At 37.1% G+C, this 27,159-nt stretch overlaps 2 protein-coding genes across 4 annotated transcripts; one reads left to right on the top strand and one right to left on the bottom strand.

Moving 5' to 3' along the window:
• Nucleotides 1-1,447: 1,447 nt before the first annotated feature.
• Nucleotides 1,448-15,897, bottom strand: tbcelb (tubulin folding cofactor E-like b). Of its 3 annotated transcripts, none has more exons than XM_060862570.1 (9): nucleotides 15,830-15,897; nucleotides 13,323-13,399; nucleotides 12,765-12,929; nucleotides 12,103-12,242; nucleotides 10,077-10,258; nucleotides 9,418-9,674; nucleotides 8,355-8,481; nucleotides 8,053-8,169; nucleotides 1,448-2,329 (listed from the first exon to the last, which is right to left on the bottom strand). In XM_060862570.1, the coding sequence occupies exons 3-9, from the start codon at nucleotides 12,907-12,909 to the stop codon at nucleotides 2,008-2,010; spliced, it is 1,290 nt and encodes a 429-aa protein (XP_060718553.1). In that variant the 5' UTR covers nucleotides 12,910-12,929; nucleotides 13,323-13,399; nucleotides 15,830-15,897; the 3' UTR covers nucleotides 1,448-2,007. The 3 variants fall into 3 exon arrangements, with proteins under 3 accessions (XP_060718553.1, XP_060718555.1, XP_060718554.1); XM_060862572.1 differs by having other exon boundaries at nucleotides 15,834-15,852; XM_060862571.1 differs by lacking the exon at nucleotides 15,830-15,897 and adding an exon at nucleotides 15,430-15,517.
• A 3,381-nt stretch (nucleotides 15,898-19,278) lies between these two features.
• On the top strand, nucleotides 19,279-24,215 carry si:ch211-215c18.3 (uncharacterized). The gene is made up of 4 exons (XM_060862904.1): nucleotides 19,279-19,350; nucleotides 19,856-19,913; nucleotides 21,754-22,170; nucleotides 22,282-24,215. The coding sequence occupies exons 2-4, from the start codon at nucleotides 19,871-19,873 to the stop codon at nucleotides 22,386-22,388; spliced, it is 567 nt and encodes a 188-aa protein (XP_060718887.1). The 5' UTR covers nucleotides 19,279-19,350; nucleotides 19,856-19,870; the 3' UTR covers nucleotides 22,389-24,215.
• The last annotated feature ends 2,944 nt before the right edge of the window (nucleotides 24,216-27,159 follow it).

Raw genomic sequence — 27,159 nt, forward strand, 5'->3', positions numbered from 1 at the left:
CATAAAATCTGCTCATTTAAACACCACTAGAAACCAGTTCAGGATTAGAGCCACATTGCTGGGAATTGGTAGAAGGTCAAGAAATGAAAAACCTAAGATTACCTAAAATTAGAAAAACCTCATTTTAAAACAGATGACACCATTGGGAGAATGATGTACTGTTTGTTCATTATTGTTCATCAGTTTTTATACAGCTGTGCATTACATGTCAAAAACAAGTAAAATTGGTAACAAAAATTTGGTAACAAAAATAATTATCATCACATGACTTGGCTCAAATGCATGTGTCTAGCCTCCTTCAACACATACAAGGCTATATAAAGCCTGAATTCTCTATATGCTTCACCTCAAAAATTACATATTAAGAAAACAAACATGAAAAAGTTCCATTTTTGTACATTAAAAAAAACAAAAAACATTCACTTCTTTGAAACCTGTGTTACACATAAAATTATACCAAACCCATAAAACATGCATTTTGAATAAACTCTTTTTTTCTTCACAAAAAAAATAAAAAATCCTAAATATACTGTGGATACTATAATTATGTCTTATTAATAACCTTAATAAATAATCTACACGAATAGCACATAAAATACAACTGCTGATGGTTTGCTAGCCAAATGACAGCAGTTTAATTCATGCTCGTCTATTTTTCAGAGTGAGTCAACATTGACAAACACTAACTTGGCATATCAAGTCTTACTTGTGCAACAACATGACACAGGAAACTGACCAAGAGGACCAGTAATCATCAAAAAGCCTCAAAGGCATCTCTGCATAAATGGGGAAAAAAGGAAGGTTGCACAAGCAAATGAATATCAAGTGACAAGTTTCCCATGTGATGTGAAGCTGAGTTCCACCCCATTGCAAACATTAAGTGGTCTTATTAAGGGAAGCTAGGCATGAGGATGTGAATTGCATGTGAAGAGACACATGAACCCAGAGAGCTTTCAGTGTGGTGGGTAACCCTATTGTAATCTAAGCAGGGAGAAAGCCATCCTGGCTGTGTGACTGAGACGGTGTTACCCCAGCCGGAGATCTGTGTGTTCTGCAGCAATCAAACACAAACACGCCGTTGACTAGGTCAGTCCTGGTCCATTCATCACACAGTGCTAACCTCTAGGAAAAGCTAAGGCATGATTTCCTTATTTAACCACCCACGCAGCAGGGAGCCCTCCATGAATGAAGTTTAAGGAAAAACTGTAGCTCATTGCATGAGACCTTATAAGACTCACTCTGTCAATATCCCTATGCAAGCATTTATTAGCTGGATCTTAATTTTAAAATGAGTGTTTAAAACGAGAGCTTTGTGAATTCTGTATACACTGATATACAGAATTCTATATATATATATATATATATATATATATATATATATATATATATATATATATATATATATATATATATATATTCTATATATATATATATATATACAGAATTCTATATATATACATATATATCTATGTGTGAGACTGTATTGTAGGATTGTGTTTTAAAAATAGTGCATATTGTACACCTTACAAATGCTAAAATACCTTTTGAAAATTAATTGGATTTGTTGTTCCTGAGAGTCTCAAGCAGATATGCATATTAAATGCGTAACACAAGAAACTATCAACAGGTTAAAACCTTTAAAATCTCAGTTATCAGTGGTGTATCTAAAAAAATACACCACTTTCCCATATCTTCAAAAGTAATAGTGTAACAAAAATAGAAGAGATTATATCCCAATTCATAGTTCTTTAGAAATAATTTCTGATGGACAGCATTAGATTTCCCAAGTTGAACATAGTAAATGTTCAGCTTTTAGGCCCTTTTCTCTCTGATGTCCCATAAGACTGATTTATATGCTGATTTGAACTAATTGTACTATATAAGATATACCTTTATTCGTCCCACAATGGGGAAATTTCTCATTATACACTAGCTTTAATATTAATTTTCTTTTTTAAATGTTCTCTTTTAAACCACTGTCTCTGTGATCATATCATTTTATATTTACTAACTCTTTGGCACTACCAGGATCTTATCTCCATCCCGTATGCTGTAGGAATGGAGGGCTCTGGCTCCATACTTGAGCTCCTGAGGTGCTAGCGCATAACCCAGCTGCCTGTCAATGTAGTAAACACGCATCATTTTGAGCGGCAGCTGCACCACAGGCTTCAGCTGCTTCTTGAGGTCAGCCACAGTCTGATCCAGCCGGAGTTCCATCTGCTCGGTGTTATCCCCAAAGTGCAGCTCAACCTGGGCACAGCTCAATGGACGCAAATCCACATCTGCCAGTGGTGCCAGGCGGCCATAATTGGCCACAAGGTTGTGGAACCTGTAAAAGAAACAAAGCGATTTGATCATAAAATTGACTAATAATGACATAAATGGTGGGCACGGTGGCTTAGTGGTTAGCACGTTCGCCTCACACCTCCAGGGTCGGGGTTCGATTCCCGCCTCCACCTTGTGTGTGGAGTTTGCATGTTCTCCCCGTGCCTCGGGGGTTTCCTCCGGGTACTCCGGTTTCCTCCCCCGGTCCAAAGACATGCATGGTAGGTTGATTGGCATCTCTGGAAAATTGTGTGAGTGAATGAGAGTGTGTGTGTGCCCTGTGATGGGTTGGCACTCCGTCCAGGGTGTATCCTGCCTTGATGCCCGATGACGCCTGAGATAGGCACAGGCTCCCCGTGACCCGAGGTAGCTCGGATAAGCGGTAGAAGATGAATGAATGAATGACATAAATTGGTCATGTTAAAGCTCAGACACAGTATCTTTTCATTAAGCATTTTACAATGCCAACTGCTTTAGCTATGTTTAGTGCTAAAGTGGCTGTCCTTCATACTGTACCAAAGATAGAACGGCTAGAAGTAATGATCATTTTGCCAGTGTGTATGCATCAAGCTTAATATACTGCACAATTCCCTCTAAAATTAGCAATAGGAGGAATTGGTAAATAGTTAGGAACTTTTAAGGAAACCTTTGGAGCTACTTACAATTGCTCTCACAATCACGTCTCACGTCTTCTTTTAAATAGTAGAATTATAAGACCAAGTGGCAAAAATATAAATAAATAGTAAAATAGACAAATGTTTGTGGACACCTGACCGTAACCCCTATATCTCCTTCTAGATCATCCCATTTTATACCATCCCATTCCTCATTCCTTTGCAGCTATGCTCTTCTGAGAAGGTTTTGGGACATGGTGGTGGAGATTTGCTCCTTCCGCCACAAGAGCATTAGTGACTTCACATATGACCAAGGAGGCCTGGCCTTCCAATTCATGATGTTCAGTGGGGTTGAGGACAAGACTCTGCAGGCCACTCAATTCCTCCTCTTCAACTTTGGGGCACTGTCATGTAGGATCAGGTTTGGACCCCTTAGTTAGAGTGAAGGAAAATCTTTTAAAAGCATCCAAAAGATTCACAGGACAGTGTCTAGATCCAACACGTCCCTGATGAGTATAAAGTGGTTATTGATGATTTGATGATGGATAAAGACACATGCAGGAAGTTTTTCATGAATAATCTGCTCATGCTTGGGTCATGCTCACAGCCATTTCACAGGGAGAAGATTTTTCTTGGTGTTACTATAATAGGTACCAAAAGTAAATTAAGTCCAGATACAAGGATATGAAAAGCAAAAAAGAAATGGTAAAAGTATTGAAGTTTCATGCCAAACACAAGAAGCCAGCAATTACAACATTTCAAAATAGGTAAATAGATAAAAGGAAAAATTGTTTCTTGTATTTTGAAACATACTAATGTCGGTGTGTATTACTGGTAGTCTATTTATTTAACTGCTTTGCAAAGGACAATGTGTTCTCTTGCCATGAGAAAGTTCTCCCTAGCCCCCCCGGCAAGTTACTGAGGGTTTGTGAGAAAGATAAGAGGACATCAGGCAGGAATGATTCAAAAAATCTAGGAAGGGGGGTTAGTGAGGGGGCTCTTTTTTGCTTTAAAGTGCTACAGTACCAACTATGCCAATCAAAGTAATTTCCCTCCCAGCCTGCCAAGAAAAGTGTCCCCACAAAGCGGAGGCTGAGCGTGGGTAGGTGCCTGCGGCTCCGAACCTTCACCATGGGAATACCGCTCCGTCCATACAAAGTGCCACTCTGTCTAGGGAAAAAAGCAAGACTCACTCAAAGGTCTCATTTAGCCTGAGCTAAGCTCTCTTAAATGCAAGCGAAATCACATTGGCGGTGATAACACGTCCGACCTGAATTCCATCAGCGCACTGTTCTCTGATCAGCCCCAGAGATGAGGCTGGACAATAGTTGGTAGAAGGTACAGCAGGTTCATAGTAGGAGACATACAGTGAGTCTACTGTACGTACTGTAACAGTATAAGTGGCTAAACTTTTTTTCATCAAAGTTGTCATAGACATACCTAGACTACCTGGGTTCCAATGAATCCTGAAGTTCAATACAAAATATATGATTTTGCTTAAGCTTTACATAAACAAAGTGTTTTGAATCCAGGAATTTTCAGTGCATTGTGTGATAAAATCAAGTTAATCATATTTATGTAGCTCTTTTAACAATAGACATAACTCAACAGTATGGGAAAATCTTGAGGATCCCTAAAGAGCAAGCCGAAGGTGCCAGTGGCAAGAAAAAAAAAAGGATAATAAGACAAAAGTAAAAACCTTTGCGAAGAACCAGAACTTTTTCACTTTTGGGTAACACCACAACGTTAACTATGAAAATCAGGGACTTATGATTATAACATACATTTTTTAGGTAAAAGTCTTTGTGTACCCAAGTGAAATTATTCACTAAAGGAGTATTGGGCATAAACTGTTCAAACTTTAGTAAAAGTACGCAATTTTAGGTTGTGCATGTGGAACCACTTGATGGTGACATTCTATAATATTTACTAGAGATAACTATCTCTAGGTATCCATCTAGGTATCCATCTGTGACTGTACAGACACTTCCATTCTTTTCTAGCCATCTTTTTCTTCCTTATCACTGATGCCAGCCACTGCAAAGCTATGGTTACTCAGTTGACATAAAGCCTTGAACCCTCTTTCATTTCCATCATTTTCTCCGCCCCTCATTGCTTTCTTGTTTTGCCACCTCTTCCATCTTTCATCTATCTCATCGCTCTTCTCGTTCTCTTCATGGATCAAGCTGTGATGTCTATTCCCACAGCTGGGGTTTTAGGTTCTCAAAGGCTGGTGGACATGTGGAATCCTTTATCTTCAATCTCATTAACTTCATTCAGTTACTATTTACCTTTATCCCACCTCTATCGTGCAATCAGCATTTACCATGCCACCACAGACAGGTCGTGTCTTGGACCATCTCCACCATTCTCTCTTGACAAAATCTCTCTTTTTGTTAGCACAGAGACAGGCTACAGTAATCTGGGCAATACGTCTGGCAGTGTATATATCAAATATCCTCTCCATTTCTACTTTCAGTTCTCACTTCTTGTTTTTCCACATGGGGTAACCAAATTATTCTGCATAAGAAATCTATAGGACAAGAGTCTGATCTGTGCTACCAGAGAAATTAACTGAACAGTACAGGTTTACAATGACTTGAGCCAGCACAACGCTCATTATATCCCATACACAGAGATAATGCTATTTGGGCCCAGGCTGAGGTTACAGATCCTTCATTTCCTGAACAGTTATTATTACAGTGTGAAATCAACTCCTACAGAGCTAAGTAAAGGAGTAAGTGGAGGAGTTTTAAAAAGTCACTGCTTTAGATTTGACTCTGCCTCGAGCTGCTGGTCTGTGTCAAATGCCATAGTCATGCACATAACGGGTATTATTGTATACGGGTTGTAGCTATATTAAAGCTACATAAGCTAAAGCTATAAAGCTATCTCTCTCTCTCTCTCTCTCAATTTCTCTCTTTTATCAAGCGGACTGATTTTTAAGGTGAGGGCAGGTTGTCTAAATCAGTAAGAGGCAACCTAAACTCACCCCTAGACTTTTCACCAGAGCTACCCACTTAGCATTTTTACCAAGTTCAACCTGCACTCCCCTGGGAACCTTTTCATGCTGTGGGATGGAAAAGAGAGAATGTCAGAGAAAGAGAGATGAAGGCCAATCAAACTATTTCTGTGTTGAATGTCAAAGAAAATTTAACTCACCAGAAATCTGAGACAGCTCTTGCCTTGCTAGTTGTACTAATGACGTAAAAGTACAATTAATCTGATAAGTTTAACTGAAACCAGTTCAACTGAAAAGTTTAACTGAATTAGATGATAGATTAGATGATAAGTTGTCAGTCATTCATAGAACTGACTCACAAGACATTTGCTTTGTTAAATAAAAGTACTCAATGTCTAAGTGGTTTGACACATCATTACTACTTCATTTAGATCTTTACTTATGTAGAGCCATTCACAATTCCATGTCCCTCCTCCTGCTGCCTACAGGAATCCCTGTGTCAGAATGCTTACACATCTTCGTCAATTCATTACAGGAGTGAACCATTCAAAGACATGAGAGTGAGAGAGTGTGTGTGATTCACTAATTCACCTTTCTTTTAAAAAAAAAAAAAACGCCTGCCATTTCGGTCCACCTAAAACCTTAGAAGAGACTGTGGAGAATAAGGAAAGGTGGACAGGAGGATATAGAGAAGGAAAAAAAGAATCAAGCTGCCACCTCGTATATCAGTTTCCTGGCAAGAGTATTCTGGCACAAAGGCGTCTTTGAGGAGGCAGAGACTGGCCACATTGTCTCTCAAAGGTTAGCCTCCTCTACAGGAGAGCGAGCCCGAGAAACGTCCTCTCCCAGGTTAAGCACAACACGGTGGCCTAAAGAACGTGGGGGATCCCTCTTCTTCTGACATGAGCTGAGCATCAGAAAATACCCCCAACAACAACGACATGGGGAAGGACACATGAGGGATGAGTACAAGACATCACCAAGCCGACTAAGCTAGTGCTTGTAAAGGAGATGATAAGGAATCAAAATAAGTGCAACGTACTGAATTGCAGTGATGGCAAGCATTTTTTTTAGACACAGCCAAGGAGGCAAACACACAGTCAAAGTGGTAAACGATATTGTATTTGTGTGTCTACATTACGCTTGTGTTACTGATCTCAGGCCTGCTTTGAATGGATCAGTGCACACACAGAGAGCTGTGCTGAACAATAGCTCTTAAAGCTTTCCATTTTGTGGAGATGTGGATAAGTGATAGCAACTGATCCACCTGCACTTCAGCTCTTCTGAAGTGGAGCTGTCACATTTATGGCCAATCAATCATGTACTGTGTATCTGTACATGAGCATAGATAAAACAAAGGACCAGTTTAGAGTAAATGATAACTGTCTCTTAAAGGAGATGTCCATTTATCGTGTATGAAAGGTCTCCAGTATCAGCACAACGTACAGTAACAGTCAGAGGTAAAGCTGTTATGTTAAGTTGTCTACCACAATAATCATGACCAGTTGCATTTTTTTTTGTATTATTAACTGGTGGCGAAGGCTGTTACGGAAATGACTGTTAAAACCTGCTGTAACATCAATGAGAACAGGAAGTTGCTTCACAAAAAGACCACAAAATTCATTCATTAATCGTAGTCATTGACAAGTAATTGCTATAAGAGAAATATAACATTTCAGGATGTGCAGTTATTGGACAGTAAGCAATTTTGAGGTGGAATGACATCACACAGCAAACCTGAACAGTTCATTCATTCATTTTCTACCGCTTATCCGAACTACCTCGGGTCACGGGGAGCCTGTGCCTCAGGCGTCATTGGGCATCAAGGCAGGATACACCCTGGACGGAGTGCCAACCCATCGCAGGGCACACACACACTCTCATTCACTCACACAATCACACACTAGGGACAATTTTTCCAGAGATGCCAATCAACCTACCATGCATGTCTTTGGACCGGGGGAGGAAACCGGAGTACCCGGAGGAAACCCCCGAGGCACGGGGAGAACATGCAAACTCCACACACACAAGGCGGAGGCGGGAATCGAACCCCGACCCTGGAGGTGTGAGGCGAACGTGCTAACCACTAAGCCACCGTGCCCCCCTACCTGAACAGTTCATCAACTGAAATCTAGGAGTTGAGAAATGTACCTGCATGATAACTCATCCTCAGGAGAGTTGAGGTGATAGCGGATGTAGAAGCGTTCAGCATCCTCTCTTTCTCCAGGTGTCACCACACTTCCATTCAGAACAGTCACAGAAGGCAAGCTAGAGGCAACAGGAGACATTTGGCTCATTTCATCATATACATACCACTAACCCAAATAACATTTTAGTCCGTGGCAGAACTCACATTATGTAAGCGTACCATTTTACAAAGGGAGAATTTTATGTGAGTGAATCTGGTAATGTACAGTATATGAGAGTGCAGGTGTATATGTCTGTACACTCACTGCGCTATAGTAAGGTATCGTCTCTCTTGGTCAGTGTAAGGCTGCAGTAAAGGGATGCCCATTAGACGAACCTCCGAAAGCTTTGGGAAGAAATTGAGCTTCTCAATGTCCTCCCAACTATTTAGACCTAAAAGACAAGAAGGGAAAACCTCCATCTATTATCCAGTTGTAATCCCATGGATATAAAAATATGTTATTGAACAATATTCTATTCAGATTGTAAACGTCACAAGGATTTTATTCAGATTGGCTAAGAATGTGACTTTATTTTCCCAAACTCCTAATAAATCTTTAATTAATCGACTGGTTCACAGCAGTTAATGTTTGCAAAGCTGACACAAAAATGTGCTTTTGGTCCCTGTGAGAAATCTATTATTTAGAATTACAGATAAGATCTCCAAGAATGACAAGGGTGAGTTTTGAGTCAAGAAATAGTCCTTATATTATTAATAATTAGGTATTTTTGTATTGTACATATGTATTGGATGTGTAAGGAATAAAACATGCTGATTACAATGAAAAGTTTCCCATTTATTAACAAATGAGATATTTACCAGTTTCATCATGTTATCAGTTTAATCAGTTGTGTCATCACTTAAGCTACATAAGCTATTAGCTATTTTCTTGGTTAACTTAAAAAAAAAAAAAAAAAAAAGGACAATGGTGGGAAACATACTTGTAACTTGACTGTAATAAAGTGCTTCCATAATTGTTATAATGTGTAAATGTTCTATAAGTGTCACTGTACAGAAAACATATAGCCGTATAAGTGTTATTCTACATACAGTATTACTTAATAACACTACATTTATAAATATTCTTTGATTATGTGCAGTGTGAGCCATACAAATTTATCTCTATAGAAATAATAACATAGTAAAAATGAGCAATATATAAACCCGATGACCCTAAAGGAATCAAAGCCGAAAATAATCAGTGCCTGCTGTTCAAATTGATTTGCGAATTTAACCGTGATTTGGAATAATATTGCAATATTCTGTGTTACTGAACAACGAAAAAACCTTTTCAATCCATCGCTATGTTAGGAAGCTGCTTAACTAACCTGAGTTGTGTAGGTTTATACTGTGCAGGTTCGGGAACAGGCACTGCAGGGAGTCCTGTGACTCACGGATGGAGGAGAGAGAGTTATTAGCGAGGATGAGCGATGTAAGATGAGGGTACAGGAGGCCCAGCTTGCGCACCTCGCCCCAGTCCTGCAGCAGATTATCAGTGATGTGCAGCAGGCGCAGCGATGGGCAGGGAACCCGTGACAAGTTCACACACTCATAGTCATTCAGGCACAGGAAGAGCTCCTCCAGTCTGCAGCAGAGATAACGTGATTAAGATGCAAACAGGAAACACATTCAAAAGGTTTCTCAAACTCATCTACACGCACGAGATATATAAACAGCTCATTCATACACTATTTACACGCACGGACACAAAACACCAGCCACATGCATGTTTAGACATGATAAATTACCGAATGTATTTCAAACAAACAAACAAACAAACAAACAAATAAATAAATAAGAATACAGTATTTTCTCATCCACTCCCACACACACATTCACACACTCCAGATCAAGGGCATCAATTAGTCCTAGAGAGCTCAAGTCAACACACACACACACACACACACAGACACACATGATCAGGGATGTAGGTAGGATAAAGCATAAAAATCTCTACAGGTTTTTCACCACAAACTTGTACACTTACTCTGGGATCTCTTTTGTGAGCATGTGCACCATGTCCCAGGAGATGTGTGTGTTGTTGAGGACGAGGCGGCGGAGGCTTGAGAAGGCTTCAGCACCTCCGGGCTCTATCCTGGAGCCCTTCAGAGGATTCATGCTCAGATTGAGAAAGTCCAGATGAGGGATGTTAGACAGAATCTTAGTGATCTATAAAGGAAACGTCAATAACAATAAAATCACATTTAGGATTTCTAAACTAAAATAGCCTTTCAGTTATTGTGCACATTGTCAGTTTTGTCATCTTTATGCTCTGCTCCTCCTTTGTCTTGGAGATATTCGCACTTTTAAATCACTTTCCTGTTTCAGTATCACATGAAATCAGCTCTTCTCCTAACCCTAACCCTAACGTAGCTGTTGTTCATAATATTTGCAATTCTGATGTAATATTATGGGATGTATAATGTGTACGCCTGACTAAAGAGATGAATTTTAATCTACATTTAAACTTGGAAAGTGTGTCAGAGCCCCGAATACTATCAGGAAGACTATTCCAGAGTTTGGGAGCTAAATAAGAAAACGCTCTACCGCCTTTAGTAGATATTGATATTCTGGGAACTACCAGAAGTCCTGAGTTTTGTGATCTCGGAGAGTGCAAAGGATTGTAACGTGCTAGAAGATTAGTTAGATACATGGAGCTAAACCATTAAGACTTGTACGTAAGTAGCAGCAGTTTGTAATCAATTCTAAACTTAACAGGTAGCCAGTGTAGAGATGATAAAATTGGGGTTATACAGTATGGTCATACTTTCTTGTCCTAGTGAGAACTCTGGCAGCTGCATTTTGGACTAACTGTACCCTATTTATTAAAGATGCAGGACAACCACCTAGTAATGCATTACAATAGTCCAGTCTAGAGGTCATGAAAGCGTGAACTAGCTTTTGTTGTTGTCTAATATAACAAAGTTGTTGTCTAATATAACACCCAGGTCTTTCACTGTTGAGCTACAAGTAACAGTACATCTCTCTAATTGGAAGTTAAATTGTGAGAGTTTCTGTGTATTGGTTTTTGGACCTATAAGTAGTATTTCTGTCTTATCAGAGTTTAACAACAGAAAATTGCAGCTCATCCAATTTTTTATCTTTCTAACGCACTCAGTTAATTTGGACAATTCAGCTATTTCATCTGTTTGTCATATGTCTTTGAACACAAGTAAGTTAAACCTAAAAAAATATTGAATATAGAAAACATGGACCTAAGGAGATCTTATTTATTTATTATTTATTTATTTATTTTTATTATGAAAATAAAATAATCCAATGTAAGAGACGATTGCAGTCATTAAAATATTATTAAATGTATTATTCATATTATTAACAATATTAAAACTTCGACCCTCATTGTATAAATGTTTATAAAACAGCACATCTCTGATTGATTGATTTTTAATATAATTCTCAATAACTTAATTGCGAGCATAACTTAATGAAGGCATGTTATGAAACTGTAAACGGTGCGTAAATGTTATTAGCTATTTTTTGTCTAATAATAGATTTTTATGGATGTTCAGATAATAATCTCTTATGGGGATCTCTTATCGTATATGTGGGCTAAAAATTAGAGCTGTTGCTTCCCGGCTAGCAAATGGCATAAAGCTGGTCAGACTGGCAGATGGAAATCAGAGATAAGCAGTATTTAAGGAAATAACACATATTGAGGTAATTAACAGCAATGTAATGAAATTTGCAGATGATAATAAACGTTAACAACAGCTGGGGTAATATTATTAAGTTGTATTGCTTTTGATGAAATATGCCATCATATTTATTGTCACTCACTCCTTTTAGGGCAGATTTTAGAACACCAACAGGCCACAGACTGAGCTCCCCCTAGTGGTCACACCTTTATCATCATCTACTCTTGCAGCAACCAGAGCATTCCCAGAGGGTTGTCTTAGTCTTTGGTCTTAGAGCTACTCAGAACATGAGATAAAAGCACATTAACTGTATAGTGCTTTATAATCATGAGCAGTACATTCACTGACTACCCTCACCTCTCCCCAGTCTCTGAACTGGTTATGAGACAGGTCCAACTCCATCACATGAGCGCAGAATGTCGCCACTTCCTCCTCATCTCCAGCGTGACTTATTCCACAGCTATTCAGAACCAGCACGCTGGGCAGATTTACCCGATCTGACATGGACAGTTAAACAATGAACAGAGTTGAACTTCTCATTTAATAAGCTCTAATAACGTTTGATACAAAATAGCATCAGTTTCTTTCATCCAGAATGCAAATTTAAATGGTGAGATTCGTTCAAATTCATTAAAGATCAATAGCTTGTCATTAGAGATATGACAGTTAAATGGTTATTAATTTGCATGCAAGTGCATTTTTGATTTCAGCTATGATCCAGGTCTGTAATGCTCCTTTGTATTCTTGCAATGTTTGTTCAAGGTACCAAACCCAACAAACAGAAAAAATGTAACCCTTTTGTTCAAACAAAAAATAAATGCTAACATTCTGGTTTTTTCATCCATCCTTTTGTGTCATTTGTTCTCTGCTTAATCTATCTATTTTTAGTTTCTCCACCCTTGAGAAATGAGATTGCATGAGAAGGTAAATATTTGGTTGGTAATGAATTTAAATTATTTTAATCCTTCACATCAGACAGCTGAATTTTTTTAAAATAAAGTTGAAGTGAAATATCTAACCTTTGATTGGAGAACCCTGAGGACTGGTGCGAATCACAACACCAGCACCAGGCCCACGGCAGTACGGGAAGTCGTCAGGGTTGTACTTCTCACTGATGACCTGAACCAAAGTGCGACTTTTTTCATCCTCATTGTCCAGCTCCATCTTTCCTTTTGTCTTTTCAGCTATGCATGTTAAAATAATAATAATAATAATAATAATAATAATAATAATAATAATAATAATAATAATAATAATAATAATAATAATGACCACAAACCAAAAAAGTAATGGCTACAAACAGGGGACTGTGATTTCCTTCCTGGTTACTAGTTTGACATTTGGAGAGAGTGTATTTTAGGACCTTGTCATTTACTGGAGCAAAGGTCAAGAGTCTTGAACCAAGAATAGTGAAGCAAAGGTAAGGACGGGCATGGATTTAGGACACCGGGTAACTGAGAATAATAATTTAAATTAGGAACTGTGAGAAACTACCAAATAAGCTTCACTAAACGCTTAAAGCTGCAATTCATTACCAGACAGTTGAAAGTCCTATTGCTAGTGCTCTGGACACACACCTTTACAAGTGCAATATGTTTCAGTCTCCGGTTGCCGGTTCACATGGACACAGTCACAGAACGCCCATTCTTCTTTCCTGATTTAACAAGAACCACAATGAGATATAACATTAGCATTAGAATAAAAGGACCGTCTCTAACATGAGTGCCTACAACATCTGTTCTACATACTCATATGCCATTCTCTTCATCGAAGCAATCAACTAACTGCACAGAGGCTTAAAACAACATTTTCATATTCATTAAAGAAACAAGTGAAACAAGTGGAACATCTACAAAACAAGTTAGTTCCTGTTCCAACTCAAGTCTTTTTTTTCTTTTCATGAAACTAATAAACAATTTTACAGAGAAAACAGAAAGCTCAAGGACCTCTGTCCTGTGGACGTTGCTGGAAAAATACTTACTGACATTTACATTTGGTGTGTGTGCGTGTGTCTTTGTGTGTGTGTGATCTCAATGTATTATAAATAATCAATTACTTATTATTAATTTATTTTTAGACTTTTTAGTCTATTTTTTATCTTAGTTTATTATTATTGTTATTTAGATTAGATTAGGTAGAGCAAGGCCAAATCTGTGTTGCATGTCAGAACAACTGCATTTGCAAAAACCTTTGATTGAGTTGCAGCTGGCATTACTGTCTGCTGCTGTTTTAGAAAAGTACACAATTATTTTATATCTGCGATATGCTCCAAAAGACTCCGAATTTATCGTTCACTAAAGCACTAATTTGAATTTAATTCTGAACTCAATATCTTTCCTTGCCTTCAATTTACCTTTATTTGTGATAATAAAAATATAGAAATAAAGATTATCTGACAGATTTCAGTAATGTGCATTAATGTGCATTTTAATTCATAATTAAGATTTGTTTAAGCAGCCACTAAACATTCAGGCCAAATACACTTAATGTTTCAATAACAATAAACTGGAATCTTACTGTAATATCAATAAAACAAGACGAATGTTGTGTCTATGATAGAAAAGTATTATTATAAAACTATGATCTAGAGTTGAACTAGAAGACAAAAATCTCTAGCAATAAAAAGTTTCAGAATTGTTGAACTAATATAGTATCTAGTGTCGCAAAGGCTCATGTCACTAATACAGGACAGGGGAATGTACTACAGCGTCAAAAGTTATTGAACATCAAAGGATCTGGGCAGCTTAGAAAATTTCAGCATAATTGTAATGAAGACGTGTTGAGCAGGAGAAAATGCTGTGTGTGTGTGTGTGTGTGTGTGTGGAGGAGGGTTGTTACAAAAACAAACTGTAAAATGTCAAAAACCAGGTGAAATTATTTGATGTGATAATATGTATGAATTTGCTATCAAAGGGGATCAAATCTTAGTTGATTTTTTATATTATTTTTTTAAAAATATTTTTAGATTAATTAGTTTTTTAAAGATATTTATTCTCACAGTACGCCATTTGCCACACAACCAATCCAAAACAAACGTTGTCATGGTACCGGACGTCTGAAATTCACATAACATTGCACGGCATTCTGCAGCTATTCACACAGTGTTGTGTGCGCACGCGCAGTCGACACTCTTTTAGTTTAGTCTATTTAAAGGGACACAAGATTCCCTGGGGGAAAGTGTATGTAAATCTGAAGCTGTAATTACTGAAGCATTAATGGTCCAACAAAAACATATATATGTATATATACTATGCTCACGCTTTACATACACTTTCCCCCAGGGAACCTTGTGTCCCTTTAAATAGACTAAACTTGTAGAGTGTCGACTGCGCATGCGCACACAACGCTGTGCAAACAGCTGCGGAATGCCGTGCAATGTCCCGGCACCATGGCGACGTTTGTTTTGGACTGGTTATGTAGCTAACGGCGTACTAACTGTGTGAATAAATATCTTTTGAAAATATAAATATGTATTTATATACATGTATGTAATGTCAGATAACGTGATGTTATTGTATGTAACACTGTTTTAAATCACCGGAAGAGTCAAACTTTTTTTGTTTTCTGCTTATTTTCCCCCCAAGTACACAAAGGTGGTTCATGCTATAAAAACAACTCACGGAATCTATTTAATATAGTGAGAAAAAAGCACTTTAACCCCACCCAAAAATACAAAATGCTTACTTAATATAAGGTTTAAAAAAACAAAACCATAGCACGCGCTGCTGATATGAGCCAATCAGAGCCTTAGCTCAGTTGTTTACATTCTGCTTCTGCAGGAAGAGAGAAACCAGACTCTGTAAATCCCAATGAAACACTTTTATATCTGTCTACACGAATAAATCTATTAAAGCTTTTCAATCAGAATACGATTCCTGTGTAATAACTTACCAATAATCTTTTGTAGACAGTAAATATGTATTTATATATATATATGTGTATATTTTTTTTTTGCAAATTAAACGTATAATTGTCAACAAACCCTTGATATTTTGTTGTGCACGATCAATTTATTACAACGAATTAATATCGGGAGCTGACAGGCATGCAAAGTGTGATTATAATGAGGACAGTTTGTTCTTACCGACCCGAGCGATCTCTAAGTCTCTCTGCTTGTTTTTGTTGCTGAACAAACTACAGTAGTGAATCAGAAACCGGAAGTGACATGAGTGCTCGTGGCGTCATTATAGAGAGAGGGATTTTTAAATCAGGTTAAATTTAGATGTTTTTGATGTTTTTTTTAGTGTGATGATTAAATAATTAAATGCTAAACATGAACTGAACTCCTGTACAATTCTACATACAACGTACATGTTACATGTATTTTTATACTCCTATCTGCATCCTACCTTTCTGCCTAATATTTCATATATATATAGGACTTGTTTATTCAGCTTGCACATGTTTGTTTATTCAGCTTGCACACTTGTTTATTGTACTTGTTGTTCCTTTACAACAGTATCTGCACGTTATTTCCAGTGCCATAGATTTTTACTTGTATTTTTCAACAATGTCCACACATCTCTGCACCGCTCTAGCCTTTATATTTATTCACCGTACATATGTTTACATATACACCTATATATTACATGCTGTACATATGTTTACATATACATCATATAATATATATAGGTGTATATTTAGCTGCATTGTCTATTTGCACAATTGCTACTCTTTGCACTTCTGGTTGATGCCAAACTGCATTTCGTTGCTGTGTACCTGCACTATGCAATGACAATAAAGTTGTATCTTTCTATATGAGGATGGCTTGGCTGTATGTTGCTTTACTGGTCCAAGGTCCCTGGTTGAATGCTGAGCTCAAGTTATTGTCCCTAAGTGTGTGATTGTGTGATGGTGATTTTTAATAGACTGGAATTCCAACCTATGTGAATTCATTCATTCGTGAATTCATTACATTACATTCACAGCGTTTAGCAGACACCCATATCCAGAGTGACTTAGATTTTTTTTTATTTCAATTTAAGCAACAGCGCAATTGAGGGTTAAGGGCCTTGCTCAGGGGCCCAGCAGTGGCAGCTTGGCTTTTACACATCCCGGTGCTGGATAAGGGCGTCTGCCAAATGCTTTACTCAGCTCAAGAAGTGATAGGCAGAGAACATTAAGCAATGAACTGCACTGTAGTATCTCCAATCATAAACCCCACAAAAAACTAATTTAATAAAAAAAAAAAAAAAACACAGAGAGGAAGATCTAAAAGTATATATGCAAATCTGGACTCAGTTGGAACATGAAAAAAACAGGACTATATTAGAAGAGATATATTAAAGGAGGATTATACCAACCAAGCTGAATGTGTGTAAACATATAAAATACTTATTTCCTCTTCAAATAGTATTTGTATTATAACTATATTACTGAATTGGAATGTATAATACTATTGATATAATTTTTATAATATCTTGTACAGTTTCTTTGTTTTACATTGATGCATTAGTTAAATAATCCGGGATCAACATGCATTGTAATGGCTCTATGAACAAAATCTTTCATCTAAACAATCTACAAAGGTCATGTTTTACATTTTCCTCTTAAATCTCTCATTTATGCTACTGAAATTAGTAAGCATGTCTCATAAAGTGTTACAAGCTATTATGTTAGAGGCTGTCTGCAAGTCAGTTTAATAAAAATTCTCCACATGGAGTTTTTGTTCAAATTTAAACTGATTTTAAATGACAGCATCTGCTATGTATTATATATTGTTAATATTTGATATAATGAAATTATACAACTGTCTTCTGGAAATAAAAGTTTACTGTTGAGTTTCAGTTTGGAGACTCAAAAAAGACACTGTTTAAATTTTAATAAGATGTTCAGCCACAATGTCAGTAAGACATTAATATGTCTTAATATTTAATCTTATATTTTCATTAAAATCAAAGTAGGTGTTCATTTAACACTGTACATGTCTACATGCAATACTCTTCTTTCATAACAATCAATTTATTTTATTTAAATAATCATAAAAAATGTGATTAATTGCACATCAAATTTGATTTTGTGTTTATATTTTATGTTATTATGTTTATACATTTGCTGCTGCATGACTGGTGCGCAGCGCCCTCTGCTGGCCACATTGTATAATTGCATATAACTGTGTAGCACACAGCAGTATTAGTGCAGAACTCATTTATCTTTAAGGCAGTAAGATAAAGCAGTCGTTTGTCCAGGCAGGGTCAAAGTGATAGAAAGATAGTGAGCATATTTTAAAGTTTTGTTTAGATACAGGGATTCAATAATATCATGGAATGTTATACTGATGCTAGCATTATTATAAAATGTTGTGTAGTATAAGTCTCATTGTGTATAAGTATAAGATGACCCCACATGGACAGCCTAAGAATACCCTTAGAAACCATATAGATGGCTATAGATAGATTTGGACTGCATTTGATTCGAACAATTTTGCCACAGTGGGTTAGGACTGCTATGATAGCTTTAGAAGTGGAAATGCCACAACCAGTTTTGCACTCGACACACAGACATGTGGTCTTTGTGGACAACAACTGCCTCATCAATACACAATTGTCAGACTGTATATTTATAATCACACCCTCCAGTGTCACCCATATGAGGATGAGGTTCCCCTTTGAGTCTGGTTCCTCTCCAGGTTTCTTCTTTTACCATCCAAGGGAGTTTTTTCTCACCACAGTCGCCTCAGTCACCTCAGACTTGCTCATTGGGCATAAATACAAGCACATTTAAATATATCTAATGTTAATCTTGAACTTTTGAATTTTGAGACAATGTACATTGTTAAAGGTGCTATTCAAATACATTTGACTTTGAGTTCAAGTCTCCATCAGAGAAGAGTTGATAACTTCAACAAAATAAATTTCATGTTAAAAATAGATTGAATTCCACACTATCAGGTGTCACCCAGATAAGGAGAAGTTCCATTTTGAGTCTGGTTCTTCTCAAGATTGCTTCCTTATGTCATCTCATCGAGCTTTCCTCACCTCTGCTGCCTCTGGCTTGATTATTATGGAGAAATGTAAACATTTGAAATTCATATACAGAATTGATATAGTTCTGTAAAGCTACTGTGTGACAATATCTCTTGTAAAAGGTGCTATAGAAATAAACTGAATGTAACTGAATATGTGATATACAACAACTAAATACCCTAACAAGGGTTTCCTGGCAAATCTTATGATCTTGATGTGACCTTGATCCAACACATCTGTTGACCTCTCTATAGTAGACATTGTTCTATAAGGAGGTGATCGGTGCACTAGAAAAATATTTTGCTTGAAAATAAAACACTGTTTTTGTAATTTATTATACAGCATAAATTAACACGATAGTTTAGTGAATTAAAAATACAGTAGCTAGTAATGTTTTCAGTTAGATACTCTTGTATTAACAACAACCTTTTTGTTATCTAGGTTTAAGAGTAGTGGTCCAACAATGTACCACAATCCATAATGTACCATTTAAATTTTACCTGGGACTCCAGGTAAATTATGCATTATGCATTATCCTTGATATAACCAACACGGCAACATTACTGAGAGTGCAGCAGACTACAGGAGCTTTATAGACTACAGTGAGGATTCAGCAGCAGCAGCACCAGCAGCATTTAAGGTGACCGCATCACCACGATCTGCAGATCTTTACACTGCTTACAGTGCTCGGTTTCAGTTTTCAGGTAATATATAAGCTATATAATGAGAAAATTACATTTATAAGGATTTACCTCACCTTAATGTGGTACTCTGTTGTGCGGCATTGTTACTCTGGTGTTGCGACATGGTCATGAATCAGGGCATCAGATACATACTGGATCCTGTATGTTACACGGGGATTAGTTTTACATGGAATGACGATATTAATAGCTTAGATTGACATTTTGTCCTGTTATTTTGGTCAGTGTGTGTGTGTGTGTGTGTGTGTGTGTGTGTGTGTGCGCGTGTGTGCGCGTGCGCGTTCGCGCGCTTGTGTGTGTATGTATGTGTGTGTTTGACAGAGATACGCAGTGTTTTAATCATCGCGCGCATCCTGCAGTTATCCCTCGCATTTAAACCATTTTCTAATCATTCACACAAATTGAGATTTTCTAACTGTACTGATTGTTTTCAATGCAATCCAGTCTGATCGTCCGACCATGATTCTGCATTCTCCTGCACTAACCGTATGCGCCCTGGTGGGTAAGTAAACATGTCTCCTCTTTTTTCCACTTTATTTCCAGCGCATCTTCATTTACTGTACACTGAATAATCCATTCATTCAGTGATTCATCTATTTACTATAACTGTCTATTTACTAAGCCTTCTGTAAAGTGTTTGTCGACATATTTAGCATCTACTTAGCAAAAATCAGCACTTGAACAACTCCATCGGCCTTTCTTTGCGAATGCATTAAATGAAATTACTTGTTTGGTCATCAAAACTGCACTAGGTATTAATCCATAATGAAAAAGCAATATGTTTTTAGAAATGTTTGAAAATGTACTATAAAACTAAACACCATCTTTTCTCTAGATAAGTATTCAGACCTTTAGATAGATGTCACGTCACATACTTCAAGATCTAAATCCCATTGAAAACCTGTAGAGAGATCTTAAAATTGCTGTTGGGAAAAAGGCTCCCTTTCAATATGAGAGACCTGGAGCAGTTTGCAAAGACAGAGCAGTCCAAAATTCTGGTTGAGAGGTGTAAGAATCTTATTGATAGTTATAGGAAGTGATTTCAGTTATTTTTTCCAAAGGGTGTGCAACCAAATATTAGGTTAAGGTCGAATTCAACGGCCAATTTTTTAGAGGAGTTTTTTCCTTTTTTTTTTTTTTTTTGTTGTTTCAGTACACACAAAGGATATAAACATGCGTATAGCAAAATGTGGAATTGCAATATTTTTCTGTGAGAAATACTTAATTTTTGGGAAAAAGGTCAGCGGTGCTAACAATTTTGGCCATGACTGTATAATAGCCTCCACTCTTTAAAGAATGCTTTGGGATCCGCGCTGTGGGGTTTTGCCTATTAGTTCTGAGAGCATTCGTGAGTTCAGGCATGATTTCAGGTGAGGAAGCCTTGGGTGCAGTCAGTATTCAGATTCATGCTAAAGGTGTTCAGTAATGTTGAGGCCAGGGCTTTATGCAGAACACCAACCTTGGCAATACCTCATTTATGCACAGGAACCTTATCATCCTGGAGCAGGTGTGGGACTCATAGTTTCAGTAAGGAAGGCTCAAATGGGTGCTGTGGTCAGATGTCAGTGTTTATATGTGAGAGTTTCAGGTAAATGATTCTCTGGATTGATGGGACAAAAATGTACGGATGTTGACTGAACTCTGAAATCTGGTGAAAACTGCTCAACAACTGGCTAATACTATCTCTATGGTGAAACATGGTGTTGGTAGCATAATGCAATAGGAGTGCTTCACAGGGATGGGGAGACTGGTCAGAATGGATGGTTGGGTGAATGGAGCCAAAAATAGATGTGTGTAATAGAGAAATGTACAGAATAATTCTGTCAAATTATAGTACCAGGTTGTTGTTGTTATTATTATTATTATTATTATTATTATTATTATTATTATTATTATTATTCATAACCATACCTTTACATGCTGATGTCATGGCTATGCTAATATACATATGATATTATATGCAATAATGTAATGTATGTGTCTAGAAACAAATTTTTCTGCCGGTTTACTTTCAGCTGAAGACACTATGTTAGCAACAGCACAAGCTACATTGCAATCAGCTATATCTGTATTTTCTTACCATCATAGAAGTGTATTTATGAGTTTATGAAACGCTAGAAGGGGCTTTGCTTTGTGTTCTGATATATCCGAACAGCACTGATATTTCTCTCTTTTTTTATTTATTTTTTTTGTCAGCAGTGTTTTCATGTCACAATACGACCATTTTATTCATTTTGAATAACTTTTTGTTTGATTATTTATTATGTATACAATAATACATGACTGCAGGTTTTATTATTGTAATGCTATGCTATGAGTACCAAGTCTGCTTAATGTTTCAGTGTTTTTGTCATGTATGATCGGACTGACTGCTGCATCAACGGGCTACCAGAAACCAAGCTTCCTAGATTTTGATTCCTGGTGGTATCACACACCCCGCGGCCCTCAGATATTCTCCTGCATCACCTACTTGGAGAGGAATGTACGTGTGGATTGTGAGTTTCCAAACAGCAACAAGATTCCTGGGCCGTTCTGCGAGTTCAAACAGGATGGACGCCTGATGGGAACCACGAATCCCAACAACCCAGTGCACCTCATCCCGCCCATAGAGACCAGACGTCGTTCCAACGTTTCACTGGTGCCTAACAACATATGCCGCCTCACCTGGATGCCGATGTCAGATGACCGAGCATACACGTATACCTGCAGGGTATATCAGGGAAGCACCTGGAAAGAGACTAGCATGGCCTTTTCTCAAAGTGAGTGTCATGTATATGAGTTTTGAAATGATTGTTCATGATCATGAGTATAAATCTGGAAGAATAGATTTTATTCTAACTGACTATACTTCCTCTCGCTCTATTTCTCAGGAAATCTTCTAATCTGCTCTGCTATGAATACAGAAGCTCATGCTGCATTCTGGATTATTTCCATTGCCATCTCAATTCCTGTCTCTCTGGGGCTTCTGCCAGCATGATCCGCAGTGATCAACATACAAATACTCGAGCAATGGCGTCCATATGGTTCTTATGATTATCAGATTCAAATGATTCAAACTTTTTTTTTAACTCCACATTATATGTATTGGGCTTCATTTATCAAAAGTTTATCACAATTGTTTATAAATCATTTTGAAGGCCTAACTGAAGTAAAACTTGGTAAAAGTACACGGCTGAACACAGCTGTTTTACATTTAGTAAACCACTGATAAAGGGTTTAAAAACACACTGAAATTCTGTAAAGCAGCTCAGCCAATGCAGCGAGTGGGTGACCACAGACACACTAACCTTTCCTCCTGTTATAGAGTCCCTTTCTTTTATCATAATTGAATAGTTATAAAAGAGTTATACTATCCTCAATTATACAATTTCAGTTTTCATTCAGGATCATGATGGATGGATCCCTGTCCTGGGAACACTGAGTATGAGGTGGGAACAAACGCACTTCTCAGATAGCTAGCCTTATTAGTCAAAATGTAGAAACTTATTTTGAATAAGCTTTTTTCTGGTCATTGTAAAATAACATGTTTCACAAAATGTTTATTTATTCAACCTGACAATGTAATCTGGATATAAGATCGCAGTAACTCATCACCAATTACACAAATTGAAGTTGACTAGTCAAGGCTCATATTAGTGAGTATACTTTAAATTTTAGTAACATTTGGGAGCTTTTAGCTTTTTTGGATGAATTTTGATTGATAAATGATGCCCAGTATATGGACATTAATTATGTTTTGCTTTTCCTTTATAGTTAAATCTACAGCAAGAATTTATTTCAATTTATATCTTACATTGTAAATCCAAAGAACTACCATATGGTACTTTTTCTGCACTTACAATACAATACAGTCCTCTCATGATTTTATTTTTCAGATATCTACATGGAGCTATACTTTTACTTTTTGATATATAATATTAAATAAGAAACAGCAGAGTGAGGTCATATTAAAGGCTAATCTTAGCTAATGTTGGTACTGATGCTTGGCTTTCATTTACGGCAAAATGTATTGTAATGCGTCTTGATGCTATTCATGTTAAAGCAAGCTAAATTGTCTTCCAGTTTTTGCCACAGTCCTTAATGTAGAGGATATAACACTCAATAGAACAGCACTCTCACCACTTAGCAAAAATACTATTATTTATCTTAACTGTCATTTATATATATATATATATATATATATATATATATATATATATATATATATATATATATATATATATATATAGAAAATACAACGTGCAATGAATTAATAACATATAATTACAGTAATGTCTTCCACTATTCCACCATTGACCTGCTTTTGTATTCAAATGCATTTTTGCACATGCTTTTTTTGGCACTTTAAGGTCACTACAGATGTTGTTTAATTTTCTTTGCAGGTACGTAGTATTATGAGGATCTTGCTCTTTGAGTGAGCTTTACATAGAAATAGAAGTAAATGCAAGACAAGATGTGCTAGAACTCAAGTTCACAGAATCTATTTATCTAAATAATGGTAGTAGTATGATGTTGTGACTTAAAATTGCCTGGGATTTTCTGCATGCCCTCAGTGTCTCAGGTTACTTCTGAGGTTAAACAGAACTAGGGATGCTTTGAAAAAAAATGTTTTATGTGCAATGATTATACCATATAATGTTCTGTTGCTTTTAGATCTTTTGCACTAAGTCTCGTGTCTGCCTACAAACAAACTCCAGTCGGCCTGTTTGTGTAGATATTTTCTGTTGCACTTTTCCTTCCCCTTATCACCTGCCCAGTGTCTATGTATTGGAATGTAGTGAGAAATAAAGGAACGTAAACTCTGTCTTATTATCGTCTGCTTAAATAAATCTGTATGAAAGAAAAGAAAGAAAGATCTATATGAAAACTCCACCCTATATACAGCATGTTGAAAGTGAATTATTTACGATGTGCTTGCCGATTCTGGTGCTAAATTGTTGATTGCGGCTGCATTCACATAGTTTCTGTGAGACGATAGCAGTGGAGATAAGCTTTAAGTCAAATATTGAGTCAGATATTGATATGATAACAATAAGGTGTCACTGTTAGCTCCTACACATACAGTGGCATTTTAATAATCAGTACAGCTATGTATAATGTGCAGTCGGGTTGGTTTAGTAAGCAAACAATAACTTAACATACACAATGGTGCCCTTTGCGGATGTCTAAGATCTGGCCATATTAAAAGACATGCACTGTAATGTTCTCATTAGATAAAGCAAGATAAAGCAAATCCCACTGCCAGAACAGATAGTAAAATTGCATTGTGGGTAATGTAAGGAACCAATAACAAAACTAATTCACAGTTTAATGATAGATCTTTGGCACAATTAAAGAACACACAGCAATTATAAATATTTATATGCAAGTATCATACGTAGATCAGCGGTGTAAAATCTTTTCCATTTCTTTGATTGGAAGGAAAACCCGCACCAACACATCTGCAAATAAGATCAAACCACGCTGATATGAATCAAATCAAGTGGCAGATAGAAATAAAGGTATCCCTAATTTTAGTAGAGCAGCAAAAATACACTTCCCTGATGCAGCCTACAGATAAAAACCTGCAGAAGTTTAGAGGCATGTGTTAACAAGTCAAGTGGTACAAGAAGGAGCAGATCACTGGAATGTCTTACACACGCATGCCCCTTAGTCGAATCATAAAAGAGATAGCTATGCGATTAAAAAAGGAATGTCTTACATGTAAAAGGCTGCCACAGCCAGAAGAAAATGATACTGAGATGATATTTAGTTAAATCTTTTTAGAAAAGAAATCATTGTATTTGCAAAAACAACCAATTATGGGCATATAAGTACAATTCAGAGTTATAAAGAATTAAAACAAAAGGGTACAACACAGATGCTAACTACGTGTGTTCTTTGAGGGCAACAACCTCCTAATCAATACAGAATTGTCAGACTGTATATGAATGTACAAAGGACATTATTCATAAAATTATTCACTGAAATTATAATCACACTGTCCAGTGTTACTCAAACGAGGATGGTGTCCCTTTTGAGTCTGGTTCCTTCCAAGGTTTCTTCCTTTTCCATATAAGGGAGTTTTTCCTCACCACAGTTGCCTCAGTCACCTCAGGGTTGTTCATTGAGGATAAATACAAACACATTTAAATATAAGTCTAACATTAATCTTAATCTTCTTGCACTATATTTCTCATGTTCTGCAAAGCTGCTTTGAAATCATGTCCATTGTTAAAAGTGGTATACAAATTCAGTTGAATTCAATCTAATTCAAAAATACTGAAGACAATTTTGTGTTTCATTTCATGTTATTTAGAAGTGAGGTTAGCACCACATTTTTCCCAGGGTTATGAAACTCTGTTCTGGAGTATTGTTAGGTTTGCTTTTGCATTGCAGGAAACAATGTGTTGTTAGAATGTTACAGCTAGATTCTTAGCAACAGACAGCCAAGAATTTGAACAACACATAGCTCATTTCGTGTGCTTTGTACAGTTACAGAAGTGTGACTGAGCGTTGTGTAAACAGTTGTTGTGTTTGAGGGAAAATTTTAAATAATCGCAAATGTGATGGAAAACAAATCAATTGGAACAAAGAAGACAGTTTTATTTTCACTGTTATGCTCAGAAAACTGGATGGCATATAAATAACCAAATAAGGAAAGGTGTACAAGACAGTAGTGAGACTAGCTATGCCATATGGGTTAAAGACTGTAGCAGTATGTCACGAGTGTAGAATGATGAGACAGTGGATCCAAGTGCAGGTGAAGATTTTATTGAAAAAAAAAACAAAGTAATCCTGGGCGAGGCAATCACAAAATGAGACGAGGAACAAGATCACAAGCAACAGCCATAAAGGAACAACAACCGACAAAGAACTTGGGAAACACACAGGGTTAAATTCATACACAGAACCAATGACAAACAGGAACACATGACTACATAACCTATAAGAACATGACACTTACAAAAGGCAGGAGGACATGAAGGCAAGGGAAGCAAGACACAAGAAACAGATATCAAAATAAAAGACCGAACACAAGACAAAACACAAAACCTATGTTACACAGTAAGGAAAAGACATGAGGCAGAGATGGAGGTAGCAGAGATGAGGATGTTGAGGTTCTCTTTAGGAGTGACGAGGACACTCATCCTGTTTTGGGGACAAGGTCAGAAAGGATAGATTGAGATGGTTTGGACATGTACAGAGGAGGGAGCGTGGTTATATTGGTAAAAGGATGTTGGAGATGGAGCTGCCAGGTAATAGGTCAAGAGGAAGGACAAAGAGGAGATACAGTACATGGATGTGTTAAATGAGGACATGAAATTAATTGGTGTGCAAGTAGAGGATGCCAAGGATAGAGTTAGGTGGAAACAGATCATTCACTGTGGGGACCCCTAACGGGAAAACCCGAAAGAGGAGGAAGAAGAAGAAACAAGTGTTTTTAGAATTGACTAAAATATTAGAGGAACATCAGAACTGTCATTTGTTTGTAATTTTAGACCCAATTCTTAAAGAACTGCCAAGATTCAAGTCTCTTTTTCTCACAGGCACAAAGGCATTGGACAGCTGTTTTTAAATGGTCACACTGTATTAATCCAAACATGGCTGTTGACACCAGCAATAAGAAAGTTAAGGCAGGGTTTAGGAATGTACAGAATGAGTGAAATGACAGATTATGAATAGCCAGGATAATTGTTAATCCTGTTATGACCCTGAGGTGGGCCTAGGGGGGGCTTAAAGTCAGCATTCGGTTCCTTAGCAAGCTG

The sequence above is a fragment of the Tachysurus vachellii genome, chromosome 26 (genome assembly GCF_030014155.1).
Source record: "Tachysurus vachellii isolate PV-2020 chromosome 26, HZAU_Pvac_v1, whole genome shotgun sequence".
Lineage (NCBI taxonomy): Eukaryota > Metazoa > Chordata > Actinopteri > Siluriformes > Bagridae > Tachysurus > Tachysurus vachellii.